The sequence below is a fragment of the Natator depressus genome, chromosome 23, assembly GCF_965152275.1.
Source record: "Natator depressus isolate rNatDep1 chromosome 23, rNatDep2.hap1, whole genome shotgun sequence".
NCBI lineage: Eukaryota > Metazoa > Chordata > Testudines > Cheloniidae > Natator > Natator depressus.
Window position 1 is genome coordinate 23,405,103 of NC_134256.1, and position 20,607 is coordinate 23,425,709.

General features: G+C 68.5%; 3 protein-coding genes and 2 non-coding genes across 5 annotated transcripts in view; 4 read left to right on the forward strand and 1 right to left on the reverse strand.

Moving 5' to 3' along the window:
- FLNA (filamin A) overlaps positions 1-8,444 on the forward strand; it is a 31,399-nt gene extending 22,955 nt beyond the window's left edge. Inside the window, 14 exon segments of the mRNA XM_074937555.1 lie at positions 165-293; positions 599-772; positions 984-1,145; positions 1,346-1,549; positions 2,813-2,965; positions 3,216-3,338; positions 4,493-4,759; positions 4,832-4,969; positions 5,236-5,351; positions 6,415-6,547; positions 6,830-7,006; positions 7,180-7,398; positions 7,592-7,795; positions 8,106-8,444. Of these exon segments, the coding sequence (XP_074793656.1) occupies positions 165-293; positions 599-772; positions 984-1,145; positions 1,346-1,549; positions 2,813-2,965; positions 3,216-3,338; positions 4,493-4,759; positions 4,832-4,969; positions 5,236-5,351; positions 6,415-6,547; positions 6,830-7,006; positions 7,180-7,398; positions 7,592-7,795; positions 8,106-8,293 (2,387 nt within the window). The 3' untranslated portion in view covers positions 8,294-8,444.
- A 5,326-nt stretch (positions 8,445-13,770) lies between these two features.
- RPL10 (ribosomal protein L10) lies at positions 13,771-16,392 on the forward strand. Its single transcript, XM_074937886.1, has 7 exons — positions 13,771-13,825; positions 13,986-14,027; positions 14,409-14,467; positions 14,765-14,872; positions 15,053-15,191; positions 15,625-15,787; positions 16,173-16,392. Exons 2-7 carry the CDS (start codon positions 14,005-14,007, stop codon positions 16,326-16,328), a joined length of 648 nt encoding a protein of 215 aa, XP_074793987.1. The 5' UTR covers positions 13,771-13,825; positions 13,986-14,004; the 3' UTR covers positions 16,329-16,392.
- LOC141976914 (small nucleolar RNA SNORA70) lies at positions 15,224-15,356 on the forward strand. Its single transcript, XR_012636154.1, has one exon. It is a non-coding gene; the product is annotated as a small nucleolar RNA SNORA70 (small nucleolar RNA).
- LOC141976922 (small nucleolar RNA SNORA70) lies at positions 15,927-16,059 on the forward strand. Its single transcript, XR_012636162.1, has one exon. It is a non-coding gene; the product is annotated as a small nucleolar RNA SNORA70 (small nucleolar RNA).
- A 71-nt stretch (positions 16,393-16,463) lies between the features above and the next one.
- LOC141976476 (deoxyribonuclease-1-like 1) lies at positions 16,464-19,101 on the reverse strand. The gene is made up of 8 exons (XM_074937468.1): positions 18,970-19,101; positions 18,773-18,861; positions 18,551-18,637; positions 18,065-18,162; positions 17,805-17,917; positions 17,466-17,623; positions 17,090-17,186; positions 16,464-16,714 (listed from the first exon to the last, which is right to left on the reverse strand). Exons 1-8 carry the CDS (start codon positions 19,099-19,101, stop codon positions 16,640-16,642), a joined length of 849 nt encoding a protein of 282 aa, XP_074793569.1. The 3' UTR covers positions 16,464-16,639.
- Between the last annotated feature and the right edge of the window lie 1,506 nt (positions 19,102-20,607).

The following is a 20,607-nucleotide window of genomic DNA, read 5'->3' on the forward strand; positions in this document are numbered from 1 at the left end:
GGGGCGGGGGGGGCACGTCCCAGGTGCCGCAGGGGGGCGGGAGGGGGTACATCCCAGGTGTTATGGATGGGCCCACAACCCAGGCGCCGAGGGGAGCAGGGGGGCCCTGTGGCTGGGGGGAGGGGCCGATGCAGACTCTGACACCCCCACCCCGTGCCCCCCAGGGAGCCCCCTGCAGTTCTACGTGGACTACGTCAACAGCGGGCACGTCACAGCCTACGGCCCGGGGCTGATCCACGGCGTGGTCAACAAGCCGGCCACTTTCACAGTCAACACCAAGGACGCCGGCGAAGGTGAGGCTGGACGCCTGGGTTCCCTCCCTGGCGCGGGGCGCGGGTGGGGTGGGGTCTGGTGGTTAGAGTGGGGGGGAGGGGGCTGGGAGAGAAACCAGGAAGGTAGAGGAGTCCGGTGGGCTAGAACCAGGGGGGCCGGGATCCAGGACGCCTGGGTTCCCTCCCTGGCTACGGAAGGGCAGTGGGGTCTGGCGATTAGAGCCGGGAGGCCAGGAGACCCTGACCGGTCAGTCTGCATGATGGTGCTGGGTGGGGGCTGGACTGGGAGGGGGGCCAGCAGCTGCGCTGACCTCTCCCTGCTACAGGAGGGCTGTCCCTGGGGGTCGAGGGCCCCTCCAAGGCCGAGATCAGCTGCACCGACAATCAGGACTGCACCTGCAGTGTCTCCTACCTGCCCATGCTGCCCGGCGACTACAGCATCGTGGTGAAATACAACGAGAAGCACATCGCAGGCAGCCCCTTCACCGCCCGCATCACCGGTCAGTGGCGGGGGGCTCCTGGGGTGGGGTGGGGGGCAGGGCTTCCCCTCCTGGGCTGCGGAGGGGCTGGGGGGGAACCGGCTGGGGTTGGGGGGTGGGGTGGAGCAGGACAAGTTGGGGGCAGGGTGGAGGGAGGGGCTGGGCTGGGCTGGGGGTTCAGGGCTGGGGGTCCCCTCAGCTCACGTGTCCCGTTTTTCCCCCCCCCCCCCAGGCGACGACACGCTGCGAATGTCCCAGCTGAAGGTCGGCTCTTCGGCTGACATCCCCCTGGACATCGCGGAGACTGATCTGAGCCAGCTGACGGCGACCGTCACCCCCCCGTCAGGGCGCGAGGAGCCCTGCCAGCTCAAGCGGCTGCGCAACGGCCATGTAGGTGAGTTTCTCCCCCCCCCCCCCCGGGCCAGTGCCCCCTGGCTCTTCCAACCCCCCCCCCCCCCCCCCCAGCCCCTGCTAGCCCAGACCTGTGCTCCCCCCGGCCCTGCCGGTGCCCCTCACTCCCGACCCGCAGCCCCTGCCAGCCCGGCCCTGCCCCTCCCAGCTCTGCCGGTGCCCCTCACTCCTGACTTCCCCCAGGCATCTCGTTCGTGCCCAAGGAGGTGGGCGAGCACCTGGTGAACATCAAGCGGAATGGGCAGCACGTCCCCAGCAGCCCCATCACGGTGACCATCAGCCAGTCGGAGATCGGTGATGCCAGCCGGGTCCGCGTCTCGGGGCCCGGCCTCAGCGAGGGCCGCACCTTCGAGCCAGCAGAGTTCCTCATCGACACCCGGGACGCAGGTGCGGCCGCAGGACGCCTGGGTTCTCTCCCAGCTCCGGGAGGGGAGGGGGTCTGATGGGCTGGAACGGGGGGGCTGGGAGCCAGGACTTTGACAGCTCTGAGGAACTGTCCCAGACTGAGGTGTCACTAGAGGAGGTTTTGGAACAAATTGATAAATGGCAATAAGTCACCAGGAGTAGATGGGATTCACCCAAGAGTTCGGAAGGGCTCAAATGTGACATTTCAGAACTACTACCTGTGGTCTGTAACCCATCACTTAAATCGGCCTCTGTTCCCGATGGCTGGAGGGGAGCTAATGTGACGCCAGTTTTAAAAAAGGGCTCCAGAGGTGATCCTGGCAATTACAGGCCTGTATGCCTGACTTCAGTACCGGGCAAACTGGTTGAAACTATAATAAAGAACAATATTGTCAGGCAGATGAACAGAATTTGTTGAGGAAGAGTCAACATGGTTTTCGTAAAGGGAAATCCTGCCTCGCAATCTGCTGGAATTCTTTGAGGGGGTCAACAAGCATGTGGACCAAGGGGATCCAGTGTACTTAGATTTTCAGAAAGCCTTTGACAAGGTCCCTCATGAAAGGCTCTTACGCAAAGGAAGCTGCCACGGGATAAGGGGGAAGGTCCTCTCATGGATCGGTAACTGGTTAAACGACAGGACACAAAGGGTAGGAATAAATGCTCAGTTCTCAGAATGGAGAGAGGTAAATAGCGGTGTCCCCCAGGGGTCTGTTCTGGGCCCAGTCCTATTCAACACATTCATAAATGACCTGGGAAAAGGGGTAAACAGTGAGGTGGCAAAATTTGCGGATGATACAAAATTACTCAAGATAGTCAAGTCCCAGGCAGACTGCGAAGAGCTACACAAAGACCTCCCAAAACTAGGTGACTGGGCAACAAAATGGCAAATGAAATTTCATGTTAAGTGCAAAGTAATGCACGTGGGAAAACATCATCCCAACCATACATATAAAATAGGGGGGTCTAAATTAGCTGCTACCCCTTGAGAAAGATCTTGGCGTCAGTGTGGCTAGTTCTCTGAACCCATCCACTCAATGTGCAGCGGCCGTCAAAAAAGCGACCAGAACACTGGGCTAGATGGACCCTTGGTCAGACCTATAGGGCTGTTCTTATGCTCTCCTTGCTGTGGGAGGAGTGGGGTCTGGTGGGTTAGAGCAGGGGCTCGGAGCCAGGACCCCTGAGTTCTCTGTGCAGGGGGATGCTTGGATGGCCTGCAGCCCCCCCACTCCCTCCTGCCCCCCCCAGGCTACGGCGGGCTCAGCCTGTCCATCGAGGGCCCCAGCAAGGTGGACATAAACACGGAAGACCTGGAGGATGGGACCTGCCGCGTCACCTACTGCCCCACGGAGCCCGGCAACTACATCATCTCCATCAAATTCGCTGACCAGCACGTGCCAGGTGGGGGGCCCAGCGCGGAGCATGGGGCCCGGGCTCTGCCCCTGGGGGACTTGTCCCTGCAGGGCGCCCGGCCAGCATCGGGGGGGCCACACCGCCTTCCCCAGCAATAGGGGGTCAGAGCGACCCCTGGGATGGGTCCAGCTGGAAGGTGTTACGCCCTGTGTGGGACTTGGGTGACCCGGGAGGTGCCATGGGGCTCTGTCTGTGACTGTCCAGCCCTGCCTGACCCCTACCCCCCCCCATCCCACAGGGAGCCCCTTCTCGGTGAAGGTGACGGGCGAGGGGCGGGTGAAGGAGAGCATCACCCGGCGGCGCCGTGCCCCCCCCGTGGCCAACGTGGGCAGCGCCTGTGACCTGAGCCTCAAGATCCCAGGTGAGCTGGGGCGGGAGCTGGGGGCTCTGGGAGGCCGGCTGGAGCTGGGGGGCTGGGGGCTCTGGGAGGCCGGCTGGGAGCTCAGCCCGGCAGATGGGACGGGGCTGGGGGCTCGGGGAGGCCGGCTGGGGCCCAGCCCGGTGGATGGGAAGGGGGCGGGAGGGAGCTGGGGGCTCAGGGAGGCTGGCTGGGGGGTCAGCCCAGCAGAAGGGGAGGGGGCTGGGGGCTCGGGGAGGCCATCTGGGGCAGGAGCTGGGGGGCTGGGGGCTCGGGGAGGTGGGCCGGAGCTGGAGGGCTGGGGGCTCAGCCTGGCAGATGGGACGGGGGCAGGCGGGGGCTGGGGGCTCGGGGAGGCCGGCTGGGGACTCAGCCTGGCGGATGTGACAGGGGCGGGCGGGAGCTAGGGGGCTGGGGGCTCGGGGAGGCGGGCTGGGGGCTCAGCCTGGCGGATGTGACAGGGGCGGGCGGGAGCTAGGGGGCTAGGGGCTTGGGGAGGCGGGCTGGGGGCTCAGCCCGGCGGATGCGAGGGGGGCGGGCGGGAGCTGGCCGGCTGGGGGCTCGGGGAGGCCGGCTGGGGGCTCAGCCCGGCGGATGCGAGGGGGGCAGGCGGGAGCTAGGGGGCTAGGGGCTTGGGGAGGCGGGCTGGGGGCTCAGCCCGGCGGATGCGAGGGGGGCGGGCGGGAGCTGGCCGGCTGGGGGCTCGGGGAGGCTGGCTGGGGCTCAGCCCGGCGGATGTGAGGGGGGCGGGCGGGAGCTGGGGGGCTGGGGGCTCGGGGAGGCCGGCGGATGTGACGGGGGCGGGCGGGAGCTGGGGGGCTGGGGGCTCAGCCCGGTGGATGCGAGGGGGGCGGGCGGGAGCTAGGGGGCTGGGGGCTCGGGGAGGCCGGCTGGGGCGGGGGCTGGGGGCTCGGGGAGGCCGGCTGGGGGCTCAGGGAGGCCGGCGGATGTGATGGGGGTGGGCGGGGGCTGGGGGCTCGGGGAGGCGGGCTGGGGGCTCAGCCCGGCGGATGCGAGGGGGGCGGGCGGGAGCTGGGGGGCTGGGGGCTCGGGGAGGCCGGCTGGGGCTCAGCCCAGCGGATGCGAGGGGGGCGCGTGGGGCAGGGCAGGCTCGGCGGGGGGGCCGCTGCGGGCGTCTGACCCCCCTCTCCCCCCAGAGATCAGCCTGGCGGACGTGACGGCCCAGGTGACGGGCCCCTCGGGGCAGGGGCTGGCGGCCGAGGTGCTGGAGGCGGAGAATGGCGTCTACTGCGTCCGCTTCGTGCCCGCCGAGACCGGCGTCCACTCGGTCAGCGTCAAGTACAAGGGCCAGCACGTCCCCGGCAGCCCCTTCCAGTTCACCGTGGGGCCGCTGGGCGAGGGCGGGGCCCACAAGGTGCGGGCGGGGGGCCCCGGCCTGGAGCGGGCGGAGGCCGGCGTGCCAGGTGAGCAGGAGCCGGGGCGGGCGGGGCGGGGGTCTGCGCAGCCCCCCGGCTAACGCTGTCTTCCCCCCCCAGCCGAGTTCAGCATCTGGACGCGGGAGGCGGGGGCCGGGGGCCTGGCCGTCGCCGTCGAGGGGCCCAGCAAGGCCGAGATTGCCTTCGAGGACCGGAAGGACGGGTCCTGCGGCGTGGCCTACGTCGTCCAGGAGCCCGGTACGGGCGGGGGCGGGTGGAGCTGGGGCAGAGAAACCCCCAAGCTGACGCTGGCGGGGGGGACCGGGGGGGCCGGCGCTGGGGCGGCGCTAACCTCCCTCTCCTCCCAGGGGACTGGGGCCGGAGGGGTCGGGCTGGGGGGCCGGCAGTGGCGCTGGGGCGGCGCTAACCCCCCTCTCTCTCCCCCAGGGGACTGGGGCCGGAGGGGTTGGGCTGGGGGGCCGGCAGCGGGGCTGGGGCGGCGCTAACCCCCCTCTCTCCCCCAGGGGACTACGAGGTGTCGGTGAAGTTCAACGAGGAGCACGTCCCCGAAAGCCCCTTCGTGGTGCCCGCGACGGCCCCCTGCCACGACGCCCGGCGCTTGACTGTTACCAGCCTTCAGGTGAGGCACCAGAGAAGCCGCCGGGCCCCCGCCCTCCTGGCCGCCGGCACGGGCCCTGGGGGGCGGCTGCCGGGGAGCGCTGTGGTGAGGGGCACGTCCCAGCTCCGAGTCGCTACTGCCTGGGGGGCAGCCCCCCAGCTGCACCTCGAGCCTGGGCACTCGCAGAGCTAGCGGCCCCCCCTTTCCCAGGGGCCGGACATGTGGCTTGCTCCGTCAGACCCCACGGGCAGGTCTGGACAAGCTGGGGGGCAAAGATGCTACCCCCCAGCAACTCGTCCCCCCAATGCAGCAGGCCAGGCCCTTGCTCTTCCCTGGTAAAATAGGCCCCCAGCCCCCACCTCCTTAGGGGTCCCACAACCTCTCCGTGGGTGAGGAGCTCGCACTGAGCTGCCTGTGACTGCAGGCCCCTCGGGACAGAGCTTCCCCCCCCCCCCCCAACATGCCGCCCCCGCCCGTGTCTCCGCCTGTGTAACCCCCCCACACCCACACACACCCCCGTCCGGGGGGGGGGAGGGGGGCTGTAACCTGTCTGCCCCTTCTGGCATCGAGAGGTAGCTGTGGGGCCCAGGGCTGGAGGGGCCGTGTGCAGAGGCGGGCTCTGCTGGCTGGGGGGTAGCGCAGCCGCCGGGGGGGGACTGGGATCCTGTGCCGGCCCAGGACAGCAGGGCGCCCCCCAAACCGCCCCGGGGCGCTGCGGTTTTCTCTCGTGTCTCTTTTAAAGGCTCTTAACAGACCCCGACGACGCCCGGGCCAGGAGCTGCTTAAAGAGAGAGAGCTCCATCCTGCCCCCCGCCCCCTGCCCCCTGCTGTGGGCTGCTGGGACACTGGTCCCTGAGCCCCCATAGCCTGGGGCTGCCCCTCAGGCCCGGCTCCTAGCCCCCCAATGCCAGCCTGGCCCTGGCCCCCTTTCCCGGCCCTGCCAGCCGACGCTCCCAGCTCTCCCTCTTTAAGCAGCTGGGCCCAGGAAGGTAAGTGATGTGGCTGGGGTGGGGTGACCCCCTGGTCCCCCTGTCCTGCCCCCCACCTGTCCCCCGGCCCCGCTAATGCTCTGCTGTGCTTCCAGGAGTCAGGGCTCAAGGCCAACCAGCCAGCTTCCTTTGCAGTCAGCCTGAACGGCGCCAAGGGGGCACTGGATGCCAAGGTGCACAGCCCCTCGGGCGCACTGGAGGAATGTCACGTCACCGAGATCGACGAAGGTGAGGCCGCCCCACGGAGCGGGGCCTGGATCCGGGGTGGGTTGGGCAGGGGGCAGAGAACCCAGGAGTCCGGGCTCCCCGCCCACCCTGCTCTACCCCACTAGCCCCCACTCCCCTCCCAGAGCCGGGGAGAGAACCCAGGAGTCCGGGCTCCCAGCTCCCCACCCCACCCCCTCTAATTGCCAGCCCCTCCCCACTGAGCAAGCTGCTGCTCACACCCCAGGGCTGCTGGGGGACCGGACCCCAGTGCTCCCCTTCCTCTAATGCTGCCCCTGCCCCCAGATAAATACGCCGTGCGCTTCATCCCGCGGGAGAACGGCGTCTACTCCATCGACGTCAAGTTCAACGGCTCCCACATCCCCGGCAGCCCCTTCAAGATCCGCGTCGGGGAGCCGGGCCAGGCCGGCGACCCAGGCCTGGTGTCTGCCTACGGCATGGGCCTGGAGGGTGGCACCACAGGTAAGGACTGAGGGGCTGGGGCTGGGCTGGCAGGGGCTGCGGGTCGGCAGTGAGGGGCACTGGCAGGGCTGGGCTGGCAGGGGCTGCAAGTTGGGAGTGCGGGGCACTGGCAGGGCTGGGGGCTGTGGGTTGGGAGTGCGGGGTGCCGGCATTGACACCCATGACACTTGCAGGCAGCCCGGCAGAGTTTGTGGTGAACACGACCAATGCGGGCCCCGGGGCGCTGGCCGTGACCATCGACGGCCCCTCCAAGGTGCAGATGGACTGCCAGGAGTGCGCCGAGGGCTACAAAGTGACCTACACACCCATGGTGCCCGGCAGCTACCTGATCTCCATCAAGTACGGTGGCCCCTACCACATTGCTGGCAGCCCCTTCAAGGCCAAGATCACAGGTGTGGGGCCTGGAGCCGTGGTTGGGCATGGGGGCGGGCCTGTCGCAAGCCCCGCCCATGGGGGGGAGGTTCACGTCTCTCCGAGCAATGGGCTCAGGCTCTCTGCACACTCAGACAGCGTCAGCTGCGCTGGTTCTAAGGGGGGGGAATCCCCCCCCACTGCCCCATATCAACCTGATCTTCCCCCCCACAGGCTCCCGCCTGGTGAGCAGCCACAGCCTGCACGAGACGTCCTCTGTCTTCGTGGACTCGGCCGGGCGGGCGGAGGTGGCCGTGCTGCAGGGGGTGCCCCCCAAGTTCACTTCGGACGCCAGCAAGGTGGTGGCCAAGGGGCTGGGGCTGAGCAAAGGCTTCGTGGGCCAGAAGAACTCCTTCACGGTGGACTGCAGTAAAGCAGGTGGGAGGTGGGGCGTGGTGGGGGTGGGGCCAGGTCTGTGGGGCGTGGCTGGGGGGGGCCTGGGAGGGCAGCTCCTCTGGCCCCCTCCCCGCCCAGCTGCGGCTGTTTTTGCTCTGGAGATCAGATCAGCCCCCCCAGAACCAGGCCAGTCTAGCTAACCCTGCGCGGCTCAGGGGCGTGGGGTTCTCAGGGGGCGCTGGGAGGAGGTCAGGGGGCTGGCTGGGGGGGAGGGAAGATCAGGCAGGGGTGGGGACCCAGGCTGTGCCTGGCTGTCCCCCGCCCCCACACTGACCCCCCCATGTCCCCGCAGGGAACAGCATGCTGCTGGTGGGGGTGCACGGCCCCCGCACGCCGTGCGAGGAGATCGTGGTGAAGCACCTGGGGAACCGGCTCTACACCGTCTCCTACCTGCTGAAGGACAAGGGCGACTACGTCCTGGTGGTGAAATGGGGCGACCAGCACGTCCCCAACAGCCCCTTCCACGTCTCCGTGCCGTAGCCCCCCGCCCCGGACGCCTGGGTCCCCTGGGCCCCTCGCTGCGCTGCTGGCCTCGTCCTCCCACCACTGCCCCGGCAGAGCCTCGGAGCCCCACGGCCAGTGGGACTGGGCAGCTAGACGACACCCCCCCCCCGTGCTGGGGCCGGGCTGGGCCGTTCCTTGGCGTTTTCGGGCAGCCGCCACCTTCGCTGCTTTGCCCATTTCCCCCCCCCCCCCCCCCCCCCGACTCCTGGTTTATTAATTTTTGGTTAATGTTTTTGTGCACGCCAGCTGCCCCTCCCCCTCCGGGGACGGGGAATAAACCGTTCTGCTTCAGCGCCCGTCTGTCCGTCCGTCTGTCGGGGTGCGTGGCCGGGGGGCTCCTGGGGTGATGGAACCTGCCCCCCCCAACTTGGGGCATAGATCCTCCTGCAAAGGAATGAGGCTTCCCCATCCAGTGGCAGGGAGTCCCACAGACCCCTGGCTGCTGGCATCCTGCTCAGACTTGGCCCTGTTCCCTGCTGCCCCCGCGGGTGGGAGGTTTGGGGGCACCTAGCACTGCACCGGCCTGGCCCCAGCAGGCTGTTCTCAGCCGCACCCCGCCCAGGCTCCCGCACGGATCCCAGCAGCCGCCAGCTTGCGCCACCCTCCCCACAGGCTCCAGAAATAGCCCTTCCCCGGCTGCTGGCGCAGAGCGGCTGCCACCTCCGCCCAGAGGAAACCGCAAGTCAGGGCTCGGAGCACAGGGGGTTGCCAGGGGCAGGCAGATAGACAGACAGGGCAGGGCCCCACAGATGAGGGGCACAGCAGAGAGACTAGGGGGCAGGCTGGCCCTGGGGGCAGCTCCTTCTTTCCCCTGCAGCTGGCCAGCTCCTTCTTTGGGCCTGCCCTGCCCCTGCCCACACAGGCCCAGAAGTACTGCAGCCCCCACCCCCGAACTGGCACCAACCCCCCAGGCTCAGAGCTGCTGCCCAGGCAGGGCTGCATGTCCCGGCAGCACATGGCACGCGAAGCTGGCAGCCACACGCCAGGCCACTTCCTCCAGGGCCCTGGGTGGGGCAAGGCGTCGGCAGGAGCTGGGGTGGGGCAGAGCGAGGCTGGGCCTGCCCCAGGGATCTAGTTCTGCCCCCGGCCCAGCCCGTGCCCCTCGCTCCCGACCCGTGGCCCCTGCCAGCCCAGCCCTGAGCCCAGCCCGTGCCCCTCACTCCCGACCCGCGGCCCCTGCTGTGCGTTCCCAGCTCTCAGGGAAGCAGCAGCCGCCGCTCTGACCCTGGGGTGGTTGGCGCGGGCTCAGCTTCCCCTGGCTTCCTTCCCACATCTCCAGGCTCTGGATTTCGCTACTCTGCAATTAGGGCTCCGTGGGCCGGGGCTGGGCTGGCTGCCAGCGGGGCCGGTGATGGATGAGGCCTCTGCTCCCTTCCTCCCCCGCCGCACCAGGCCTTGCGTGTTGCCTTGTTTGGGCATCGATCCTGGGCTATGCGCCCCCCTGCCAACGTGAGCCACTCCCAGCGCAGACCCCCCCTTAGTGCCCCTCACTCCCGACCCGCAGCCCCTGCTACCCCAGCTCTGCCCCCCCCCCCCCCGGGTCTGCCGGTGCCCTCCTGACCCGCAGCCCCTGCTACCCCAGCTCTGCCCCCCCCCCGGGTATGCCGGTGCCCCTCACTCCTGACCCGCAGCCCCTGCTACCCCAGCCCTGGGCCACCCCCCAGCCCTGCCGGTGCCCTCCTGACCCGCAGCCCCTGCTACCCCAGCTCTGCCCACCCCCCACCCCCCCGGCTCTGCCGGTGCCCTCCTGACCCGCAGCTCCTGCCCCCCCCAGCCCTGGGCCACCCCCCAGCCCTGCCGGTGCCCCTCACTCCCGACCTGCAGCCCCTGCTAGCCCAGACCTGGGCTCCCCAGGCTGCCGGTGCCCCTCACTCCCGACCCGCAGCCCCTGCTAGCCCAGACCTGCCCCCCCACCCCAGCTCTGCCAGTGCCCTCCTGACCCGCAGCTCCTGCCCCCCCCCAGCCCTGAGCCACCCCCCAGCCCTGCCGGTGCCCCTCACTCCCGACCCGCAGCCCCTGCCCCCCCCAGTCCTGGGCCACCCCCCGGCTCTGCCGGTGCCCCCCACTCCCGACCCGCAGCCCCTGCCCCCCCCAGCCCTGGGCCACCCCCCAGCCCTGCCGGTGCCCTCCACTCCCGACCTGCAGCCCCTGCCCCCCCCAGCCCTGGGCCACCCCCCGGCTCTGCCGATGCCCCTCACTCCCGACCTGCAGCCCCTGCCCCCCCCAGCCCTGGGCCACCCCCCAGCCCTGCCGGTGCCCCTCACTCCCGACCCGCAGCCCCTGAGGGCGGCTGTATTTTTGTCCCAGCCTTTGGCTTGTGCAGCAGAGACACCTGCTGGCGCGGGTGGGGATTGCACCGGTTGCAGGGGAACTGGCCCCTGCCCCTGCCCCTGCCCCTGCCCCTGCCCCTGCCCCTGCCCCTGCCCGGCCTGCTGGGCCCTACTGTGTCATCTTTCTCTCTCCCCCCCCGCCCCCCGGAGACCTGCGGGGGCTCGGTGGGGCTCATATCCCCCAGCCCTGGCGCGTGGGGACGATGCACCCAGCTGACCTGGGAGGCGGGGGCTGGTGGCCCCTTCCCCACCGCCCCGGCTCTGCCCCAGACACAGCTGCATTGCAGACGAGCCAGCTCCTCCTGCTGCAGCGACGGGGGGGTCGAGAATCGGCCGAGGCTTGGCTGGGCCGGGCATTCAGTGACGGGCCGGCATTAGCGGCCCCGGTTCCCGCAGGTCCCCGGCTGCCGGGCTCTGCGGGGCGGCGCAGGGGCTGAGCATCGTCTGTCACACGGCAGGAGCCCCCGGGCCCAGCCCCTGGGCGCTGAGAGCTGACAAACTCCCACCGGCGTGGGGCCCTTCGGGGCAGCGCTTGGAGCTGCCCACGTGGGAGAACTACGGGGCGGGGGGCAGGGAAAGGCTGCAGCCAGGGGATTGGGGCAGCCGGCACCCAGCTCCGGGGGGCGTGGGGTTTGGCCCGTGAGCCAGCCCAGGTTGCAGCAGCCTCGCCGTGACGCCGGGTGCCAGCGCTCGTCCCTCGGGAGTCGGGCCAGCAGGCACGGGCAGCAAAGGGAACATGCAGGAAGAGCGAGCCCTCGGCCCAGGCCCAGGGGCTGCTCCGGCTGGGGGCACTGAGAGCCTGGGGGGGGGGGCCCCGCTCCGGCTGGGGGCACTGAGAGCCTGGGGTGGGGGCCCGCTCCATCTGGGGGCGCTGAGACCCTGGGGGGGCCCTGTTCCAGGTGGGGGCGCTGAGACGGGGGCGGGGGAAGCTGCCGGTGGCTGAAAGATCCCACGTCCCTGATGGCCCCGGTTCGGCCGCAGCAGTGGGGGGCCCCGGCCGCCCGGGCCCTGGTTCTGAGGGCTCGAGTGGGGCGAGGTCAGACCGCCCGGGCACAAGTGTGGGGTGGGGTCTGTCTGCGGCTGGCTTCTGAGAGGGCGGCAGTTGCCAGTCCAGGCCCGGGAGTTTTGTGATATTCCCCCCCGGTTCCCCCCAAGTCTCCCTACACCCCGTGTCCCTCCCTTCCCCCGCCCCACACCACACACACACCCCGTGTCCCCCCAAATCCCCCTACACCCCGTGTCCCTCCCTCCCCCCGCCCCACACCACACACAGACCATGTGTCCCCCCAAATCCCCCTACACCCCGTGTCCCTCCCTCCCCCCGCCCCACACCACACACACACCCCGTGTCCCCCCAAATCCCCCTACACCCCGTGTCCCTCCCTCCCCCCGCCCCACACCACACACACACCCCGTGTCCCCCCAAATCCCCCTACACCCCGTGTCCCTCCCTCCCCCCGCCCCACACCACACACAGACCATGTGTCCCCCCAAATCCCCCTACACCCCGTGTCCCTCCCTCCCCCCGCCCCACACCACACACACACCCTGTGTCCCTCCCTCCCCCAGCCCCACACCACACACAGACCATGTATCCCCCCAAGTCCCCCTACACCCTGTGTCCCTCCCTCCCCCCGCCCCACACCACACACAGAACATGTATCCCCCCAAGTCCCCCTACATCCTGTGTCCCTCCCTCCCCCCGCCCCACACCACACACACACCCCATGTCCCCCCAAGTCCCCCTATACCCCATGTCCCTCCCTCCCCCCGCCCCACACCACACACACACCCCGTGTCCCCCCAAGTCCCCCTACATCCCGTGTCCCTCCCTCCCCCCGCCCCACACCACACACACACCATGTGTCCCCCCAAGTCCCCCTACACCCCGTGTCCCTCCCTCCCCCCGCCCCACACCACACACCCCCCGTGTCTGCCCAGCCCCAGGAGGCCTCGGCCTGCCCACGTGCCTCTGAGCTGCTCGTGGAGCGGGGCAGGTGGGGCAGGTTTGTACCCGCCCCCCGCCCGCTCCAGCAGGCCGCAGCCTGGCCCCAGAGCCTGGCGGGCGCTGTGGGGCGCGGGCTCATGGCCACGGGCCCATCTGGCCCCGGATGCCTTTGTGGTCCTGTCCCGCCCCGGTCTCCCGCCAGGTCTCCCCCAGCGTCACTGTCATGCCCCCCGGGCAGCGCCAGGGTCCCGGGTCCCGCCCCCAGGCCCGGCCCCCAGGGGTCCCTTCGGGCGCCGGTGGGGCCGCAATGGGGGGGGCGACCAGGTCTAGGGGCCCTGCATGAGGGGCGCCTCCCCCACACAGACCCAGCCCCACTGCCCGGGGGGGGGGCTGAGCTGGGGCCCCACCAGGCGGCCCCTGGGGCGGGGTTGCGAATATGCAAATATTCAGATATGCCGATAAGGTGCAACCAGACCAAGTGTTAATCGGGGTGAATTAATTACACATGCAAATGAGGCGAGGCCCGGCGGTGCCACCAGTTACAGGTTAAACGAGCTCGGATCCCACTATGCAAATGAGGCCGATTGTCCACATGCAAATTAGCGGCAATGACGCAGTGGGTGGGGCCCAAACCGGCCCCGGCAACGCCACAAAATATGCATCTTAGCTCGAGATGCAAATTAGCCGCACAATGCAATTGTATGCAAACTGCACGGCGTGCAGCCCCGGGCAGCGCGCGCTGACTGGCCGGGGCCCGCGCGCCTCCCCTGCCTCCGGACAGCCGGACGCAGGGCCCGTCCCACGCGGGCCCCGCCCCCATGTCCAATCAGCGGCGAGATGTTTACATAACAGGGCAGATGGGCGGGGCGTAGAGGACGGGCGGGAGGCACCTCGATGGACACGCCTCGTCCTCAATACGCATGCGCAGCAACCGTAGGTCCACCGCCTAGGTCTCTAAAATGGCGGCGGGATGGAAACAGCGCGCGTGCGCAACACGCGCGAGAAGGCCTGGTGTCCGCGATGCGCATGCGTTTCCCTCTCTACGCCGGAAGCCACTGCTGGAGCGGAGCGGCGGGCTGGGCAAGACAGCGCATGCGCTGGAGGGCGAGCGCCCGCCGCCATTGGCCGGCGCCGCCGCTCTACGCCGGAAGCAGGGCTAGAGCGGCGGTCGGGGCCGGAGTACAAAAGCTGCGCGCATGCGTGGCTCCCTTCTCTTTGCCGCACGGCGAGGTGAGCGCGTGTCCGGGCTGGGAGTCCTGGGAGGGACCCGCGGGTGGGACCCACAATTCCCCGCGGCGCGGCCCCGACACTGCCCCCCCGACACCCCCTTGCGGCGCGACCCCAGCCCCCTCCCCCCGCCGTCTCTGATCCGGTCTCTGCGTCTCTCTAGACCCTGCCCCGGAGCCGCCATGGGCCGCCGCCCCGCGCGCTGGTGAGTGGGGGGGCTGGGGGGGAGCCGGGGTGTGTGTGGGGGGGTGTCCCGCGAGGGGGGGGCCCGGGGTGTGTGTGGGGGGGTGTCCCGCGAGGGGGGGGCCCGGGGTGTGTGTGTGGGGGTGTCCCGCGAGGGGGGGGCCCGGGGTGTGTGTGGGGGGGTGTCCCGCGAGGGGGGGGCCCGGGGTGTGTGTGGGGGGGTGTCCCGCGAGGGGGGGGCCCGGGGTGTGTGTGGGGGGGTGTCCCGCGAGGGGGGGGCCCGGGGTGTGTGTGGGGGGGTGTCCCGCGAGGGGGGGGCCCGGGGTGTGTGTGGGGGGGTGTCCCGCGAGGGGGGGTGTCCCGCGGGGGGGGGGCCCCGTCTCACCGTCCTCTCCCTCCCCAGCTACCGGTACTGCAAGAACAAGCCCTACCCCAAGTCCCGCTTCTGCAGGGGCGTCCCCGGTGAGTCTCCCCCCGCGTGTTGCTGGGCCCACGGGGGCGGGGGGGAGACAGGGCCGGGCCTGGGGGCCGTGGGGGGGGAGGGGGTTGTGTGGGGCCCTCAGGAAATGATGTCATGCTATTAGTAAAGACCTGGGGGTTCTGCCAGGCCTCCTTCCTGTGGGTTTGGGGGGGTCTCTGCCAGCTTGGACACCCCGGGGAAGGGGCCCTGCCTGGTCCAGGAACACCTGAGGATGAGACCCCAGGGCCTGCTCTGGCTCATAGGGGGTCCCCTTCTCACCTATCTCCCCCACCCCCCAGATGCCAAGATCCGCATCTTCGACCTGGGCCGGAAGAAGGCCAAGGTGGACGAGTTCCCCCTTTGTGGCCACATGGTGTCCGATGAATATGAGCAGCTCTCCTCTGAAGGTGAGGGGGCGGCTGGGGCCTTGTCTGGGAGGTGGGGGCTTGTTCGGGGGCGGTGCTTGTCCAGGGGGTGGAAAGAGAGGGGTGGGGTCAATAAACCTGCCAGGAAGATCCCAGCTGAGGGGCTGCTGGTTGGGGGCCCTCTTGTTCCCCTCCTGAGTTCACTCTGTCGTCCCCCCCCAGCGCTGGAGGCCGCCCGGATCTGTGCCAACAAGTACATGGTGAAGAGCTGTGGGAAGGATGGGTTCCACATCCGCGTGCGCTTGCACCCCTTCCATGTCATCCGCATCAACAAGATGTTGTCCTGCGCTGGTGCCGACAGGTGGGGGGAACGTGAGGGGCAGGGAGGGGTCCTCGCAGCCCACTAAGCCGACCGGCCCGCCTGCCGTGGGGGCCCGGTGTGCAATGGCTGCACACAGCACCCCCCCTGGTTGTGTACGTGCTCCGTGCCCTGTATGGAGCACCTTAAGGGACCGCGGGGACATAGACTCAAGGGGCGTTTGGGAGGGGTGGGGGGCAGTGGATGTGGGGGGTGACACCCTAAGGGACTGTAGGAATGGGGGGGGGCAGTGACCTAAGGGGACATGTTTGGAGGAGTGTGGGGATGATTCTCTTCGTGCTCAGGGGGTGTTTGGGGGGGGTGTGACTGAGGGTGGGGCATGTGGGGGGCATTTGTAGGGGTAGGGGATGTGGGCGCAGGGCCCTTTGGCCGTGCCTCCTCCCCCCCCAAGCTCATGCCCCATGGGTCCTGGCAGGCTGCAGACGGGAATGCGCGGCGCCTTCGGCAAGCCCCAGGGCACTGTAGCTCGGGTGCACATCGGCCAGGTCATCATGTCCATCCGCACCAAGGCCCAGAACAAGGAGCATGTGGTGGAGGCCCTGCGCAGGGCCAAGTTCAAGTTCCCCGGGCGCCAGAAGGTAACGGGGGTGGTTCTGGGTGGGGGGGCTCCCCCCAATCATGGTGGGGCTCTTTGGGGGCTGCTGGCTCCCAACCAGTTCCAGGGCAGGGACTGGCTGGTTTGGTGGGGGCCTGGGGCCTGTCCCCTCTGGGGCCGCCCTGCAGCCAGTTAAGCCGACTGGCCCGCCTGCCGTGGGGGCCCGGTGTGCAATGGCTGCGCACAGCACCCCCCCTGGTTGTGTACGTGCTCCGTGCCCTGTACGGAGTGCCCTAAGGGACCGTGGGGACATGGGCATTGGAGGTGTGGGGGGTGACACCCAAGGGACTGTGGGGACACAGCCAGTGTCCGTGGGAGACCTCCTGTGTAGCTAGCACCCCCGCTAACCACTGTCCCTGCCCCCCCAGATCCACATCTCCAAGAAATGGGGCTTTACCAAGTTCAACGCGGACGAGTTCGAGGACATGGTGGCCGAGAAGCGGCTGCTGCCAGATGGTTGTGGTGTGAAGTACATCCCCAGCCGGGGGCCCCTGGACAAGTGGCGGGCCCTGCATGCTGCCTGAGCCCCCGGCTGCCCCCCATCCTGGGGGCCCCCCAGCAGGAATAAAAGCATTGGCCTCTAATGCCCACCTGTGTGTGCTGCGGGGCACAGCTGGGGGGGATCCCAGAGCCACAGCCCTCCCCCTTCTTTTGGGGGCAGCATGGGGCAGGATGAGCTGCAGCGGGGGCGGTGAATGCCTGGCTGGGGGGAGGCAGGGCAGGGCCCTGAGTAACTCAACTCTGGTGCTGCGGCTTGGGGGCTGCTGTGGGACAGCTTGAGCCCCCTGCTGGATGGGGATGGAGGCAGGTCCTTGCCCTGTGGGCTGCCCCCTGCTCACAGCTCCCGCGATGCCTGCCCGGCCAGATACAAGTTCACCTCCACGGGGTAATGGTCGCTGATCTGAAGGGCCTGTGAGGGGGAGTGTTAAATTGCTGGGGGGTTAAGGGGTGCGCACCCCTCTGCCCTCCCCAAACTAGAAGAGAACCCATGAGCCCTCATTCCCAGCCCCTGCTGCTCTAACTCACCAGACCCCGCTCCCCTCCCAGAGCCAGGGAGAGAACCCAGGAGTCCTTGGTCCCATTCTTCCCTGGCCTGTAACCCACTCCCCTCCTAGGAGTTGTGGGCCTACCCACTTATGTCTCGGTTCTGGATGCTATCTGAGGGCGAGTGACACCTCTGTCCTCCCTCCCTCCTGGTGAGGGTCCCTGTCTCTGCTCCCTTCCTCCCCCCTTGTGCCCAGGGCTGGTAGGGGTGTCATTCCCTGATGCCAGGGTCCCCTCTCACCTCCTCCTCCGACAGCCCCAGGCTCCTGGCGAAGTTGTAGGGTTTGGCTGAGCCAGGCACCACAGCTCTGAGCAGCTCATCCCCCTGGACCACGATCCTGGGGGGCAGAGAGGGGGTGAGGGGGGAGCTGTCCCTTAACCTGCCCCTTCCCTCTGGCCTGCACCAGTGCCAGAGCAATCCCAAGGTTGGGGGCTGCAGTGTGGAGAGAGGCAGCCTCTCCCCAACCCGTGCTCCTTTCCCCCAGAGGTTAACTGATCACCTTTGCCAGGGGCTCTCTGCTCCCCCAGTTCTCCCTGCTATGTGGGGACCCCCACCTGCTGTGGGGAGCCAGTCCCCCCCCCATCCCCATGCTGGTCCCCCCAGGCTACCCTAGTACCTGTCGTAGGCGCAGTGGGTCCGGGCTCGCACTGTGGTATTGACGCCATCCCCGATCAGCCAGTGGAAGCGGGGATCCCAGCGCAGCCGGATGGACCCCCAGGCATTGTGGGGGACATAGGCCCCCCCTGCATTTAAGTCCCCCAGCACCATCACGTTCTGGGGGGGAGAGAGCAAGATGGGAATCCGGTCACCTGGGTCCTGTTCCCCTTCACCCCCAGCGTATGGGAGCTGCGGTGGAACTGTCCCGGATGCCTGGCTCCCCATGGTGCTGTCCCCCCACCTCCATTCTCTTTCTCCTTCCCTCCCAGCTGCCTGGGTCCCATGGGTTCCCCCATACCTGAGTTCCCCAGCGCTGGCTCAGTTCCTGGCAGACCCGGTGGAGCTGATCGATCTCATGGGGCGCATCCCGGGGGCTGACATGATGTGAGAGCAGCACAAAGTCCTTGATGGCTGTGGGGGGATGTTAGTGGGGGATACCTGATGCCCCAGCTCTTCCCTCCTCCTCTCCTCCCCCCCCATGGGGCATCACAAAGCTGCAGAGGGATTGGGGGAGGAAGAGGTGGATGGTGTGGGGGGGGGCACGGGGAGGGGACCCACCTGTGCTAGGCACATGGAAGCGGGCGGCAAAGGGCCCCCGGGCAAAGTCTCCAGCCTCCCCAAACTGGTACCAATCCGTGACTGTCACCAGGTCCGCCCTGCGGGAGAGCACAACAGGGTCAGGGCTGCCCCAGGGTGGGGAATGAGGCACAGGGCTTTCCCCCTAGGGCAGGGGTTCTCAGACTGGTGGTAGGGACCCTTCAGGGGGTTGCAAGGTTATTACCTGGGGGTCGTGAGCTGTCAGCTTCCACCCCAAACCCCGCTTTGTCTGCAGCATTTTTAATGGTGTTCTAAATTAAACACACTTTTTTTATATATTTGGGGCAGGGGTCGCACTTAGAGGCTTGCTGTGTGAAAGGCGTCACCAGGACAAAAGTTTGAGAACCACTGCGCTAGAGGGCACCAGCTCTGATCTGGCCCCACCGTGGGGACTGGCTGGCTCGGGGGGGGACACAGGCCTGCCGGGGGGTGGGGAGGGGGAGTTACCGATACAGGAAGACGATCTGCTCCTTGTAGGTCCCGCGGCCAAGTCTCCGGCTGCCCAGCTGGGCGTAGCTGTGGGATGGATCGTACCTGCCCCGGGGAGAGTGGGGAACATCAGCGTGCTCACGCCTCCCTCTCCTGGGTGGACCCAGGAGTCCTGGTTCCCAGAGACCCCCCCAGCGCTGGGGTGGGGGGGGGGACCCAGGGGCCTGGCTGGCCCAGTACCTGTTCAGCTCCCGCAGCAGGGCCTGCATGGCGTCACCCTTCACGTCCCGGACCTCCTGCACGGCAGCGATGTCACAGCGTGCCAGGATCTGCAAAGAGACGCCTGCTCAGTGTGGGGAGCTGGCACTGTCTGGTCTCCCCCAGTGCCCGCCCCCTGGGCTGAGTCCAGCCAGTCCCCCCACCCCCTGAGTGGGCACCTGCACGAGTGCGCCCATCACCCAGGTGTTGCCCGATTTGGCCTCCCCGAAGCCGTGTGCGTTGAAGGCACAGATCTTGAAGCCGGCGCCGGCCAGGCGTAGCCCGAGCAGCAGCAGGGCCAGTGGGTGCATTGTTGGGCTGGGGGGAGCAGCAGCCAGGCAGGGACGAGGCCTGGTGGGTCTGGGTCCAGGCTGGGGCGGCCCTGCCCGCGGCTGCTTGTTTGCTGCTGAGTCAGCAGCTGGGGCACGGGGCCCTTTGTCCGGCTGAGCCTGACACGTGCAGGGCAGAGAACACCCTGGGCTGGGCCAGTGTCCCTCGTGCTGGGCCATACAGAGAACACAGGAGTCCTGGCTCCTGACCCCACCCCACTCCCCTCCCAGAGCCAGGGAGAGAACCCAGGCGTCCTGCTCTAACCACTAGTAACCCCTCCCCAAGCCAGAGAGGGAGGCAGACCCTGGCTGGCCCCCAGGTGGCTTGTGGGGTGAGGAGAGGAGTCAGTGCCAGCTGGCTGGCCTGGGGGTCTCCAGCCCCCTCCATCCTGGTCCCAGTGGGCCCCCATTGGCCCTGGGCCTCGCTAGCTGCCTGCTACAAGGTGTCCCCATCAGCCCTACTTGCATTTGGTGCCCTGCCACCCCCCGATGCCCCTCCAGGACCCCAGCCTGGGGGGTGAGTGGGGTACGGGGACTTCGCTCATTGTACCCTGAGGATGAAAGGGACAGGAAACCTGTTGGCGAGGTAGACCCCAAAGGGTTAAACTAGGCACCAGCTGCGGGGGGATCCCCTGTATGCCTGGCCTCCACCCCCCAACTCCAGAGGAGGCTGCATCTCAGCCCGAGTAAGGGATCCATGGATGCCCAGCCCCTGCACCCCACCTCAGAGGGGGCATATTTCCATGCCACATGGTGGGGGGTCCCCGTATAACGCCCCCCCACACCAACCCCAGAAGTGGCTGCATCTAAGCCCAGGCAAGGGCTCCCCAGATATCTAGCCCTGCCCCACCCCAGAGGTGGCTGCAGTGTGGGGGCCAGGGGGTCACACTGGAGGCCAGAACCAACTGGACCTGCTCTGTCTGAGCTGGGGCCGGCCGGTGTCACGACGCTGCTTTTGCCCGGCGGGTTGTACCAAGGCCGTGCCCTGCTCTGGGGGAACTGCCAGTCTGGGCCGGATGCCTGGGTTCTCCTGGGGCTCGCTTGTCACTCACCTGCAGCTTGTGTTAATTAATTGAAAGAGATTCGCGTCCATCCTCTCATGCCTGGTTCGGGCTCCCCCAGGTTGTCCTGCCCTTAGGCTGGCAGCCCCATTGCTGTGTTCTGAGTTTGGGCAACACCTGGCTCCGCTGGGGCCTGCCACGCTGCACCCGAATCACTGTCGCCTGCTGGTGCAGTGACAGCTGGCACTGAGTGCACGGGAATCCCCATGCTGACACCAACCAGGTGCGTGGGCAGGGCTGGGAGCCCGGCTCACAGAGAGGGGTTAGAGCTGGAAGAGATGGAGAGCAGGGGGATAGGCCAGCTGCCAGCAGGAGTGATTCCAAAGGCGGGGTCCGGTCAGCGAGGACAAGGAGTGACTTGGGGCGGGGACCTAGGTTAGGGGGCCATACTGCCACGAGTGGGGGGGCAGATGGGGGGGCAGGCTAG

Excerpts from the sequence above, each read along its gene's own strand:
- LOC141976476 (XM_074937468.1), bottom strand. The coding sequence starts at position 19,101 with ATGCACCCACTGGCCCTGCTGCTGCTCGGGCTACGCCTGGCCGGCGCC. Across the intron at positions 18,862-18,969 it reads TGATGGGCGCACTCGTGCAG|ATCCTGGCACGCTGTGACAT; the intron begins GTGCCCACTCAG and ends GTCTCTTTGCAG. Across the intron at positions 17,187-17,465 it reads ACCCACTGCGCCTACGACAG|GATCGTGGTCCAGGGGGATG; the intron begins GTACTAGGGTAG and ends TCTGCCCCCCAG.
- RPL10 (XM_074937886.1), top strand. The coding sequence starts at position 14,005 with ATGGGCCGCCGCCCCGCGCGCTG. Across the intron at positions 15,192-15,624 it reads TCCTGCGCTGGTGCCGACAG|GCTGCAGACGGGAATGCGCG; the intron begins GTGGGGGGAACG and ends GGGTCCTGGCAG. Across the intron at positions 15,788-16,172 it reads AGTTCCCCGGGCGCCAGAAG|ATCCACATCTCCAAGAAATG; the intron begins GTAACGGGGGTG and ends CTGCCCCCCCAG.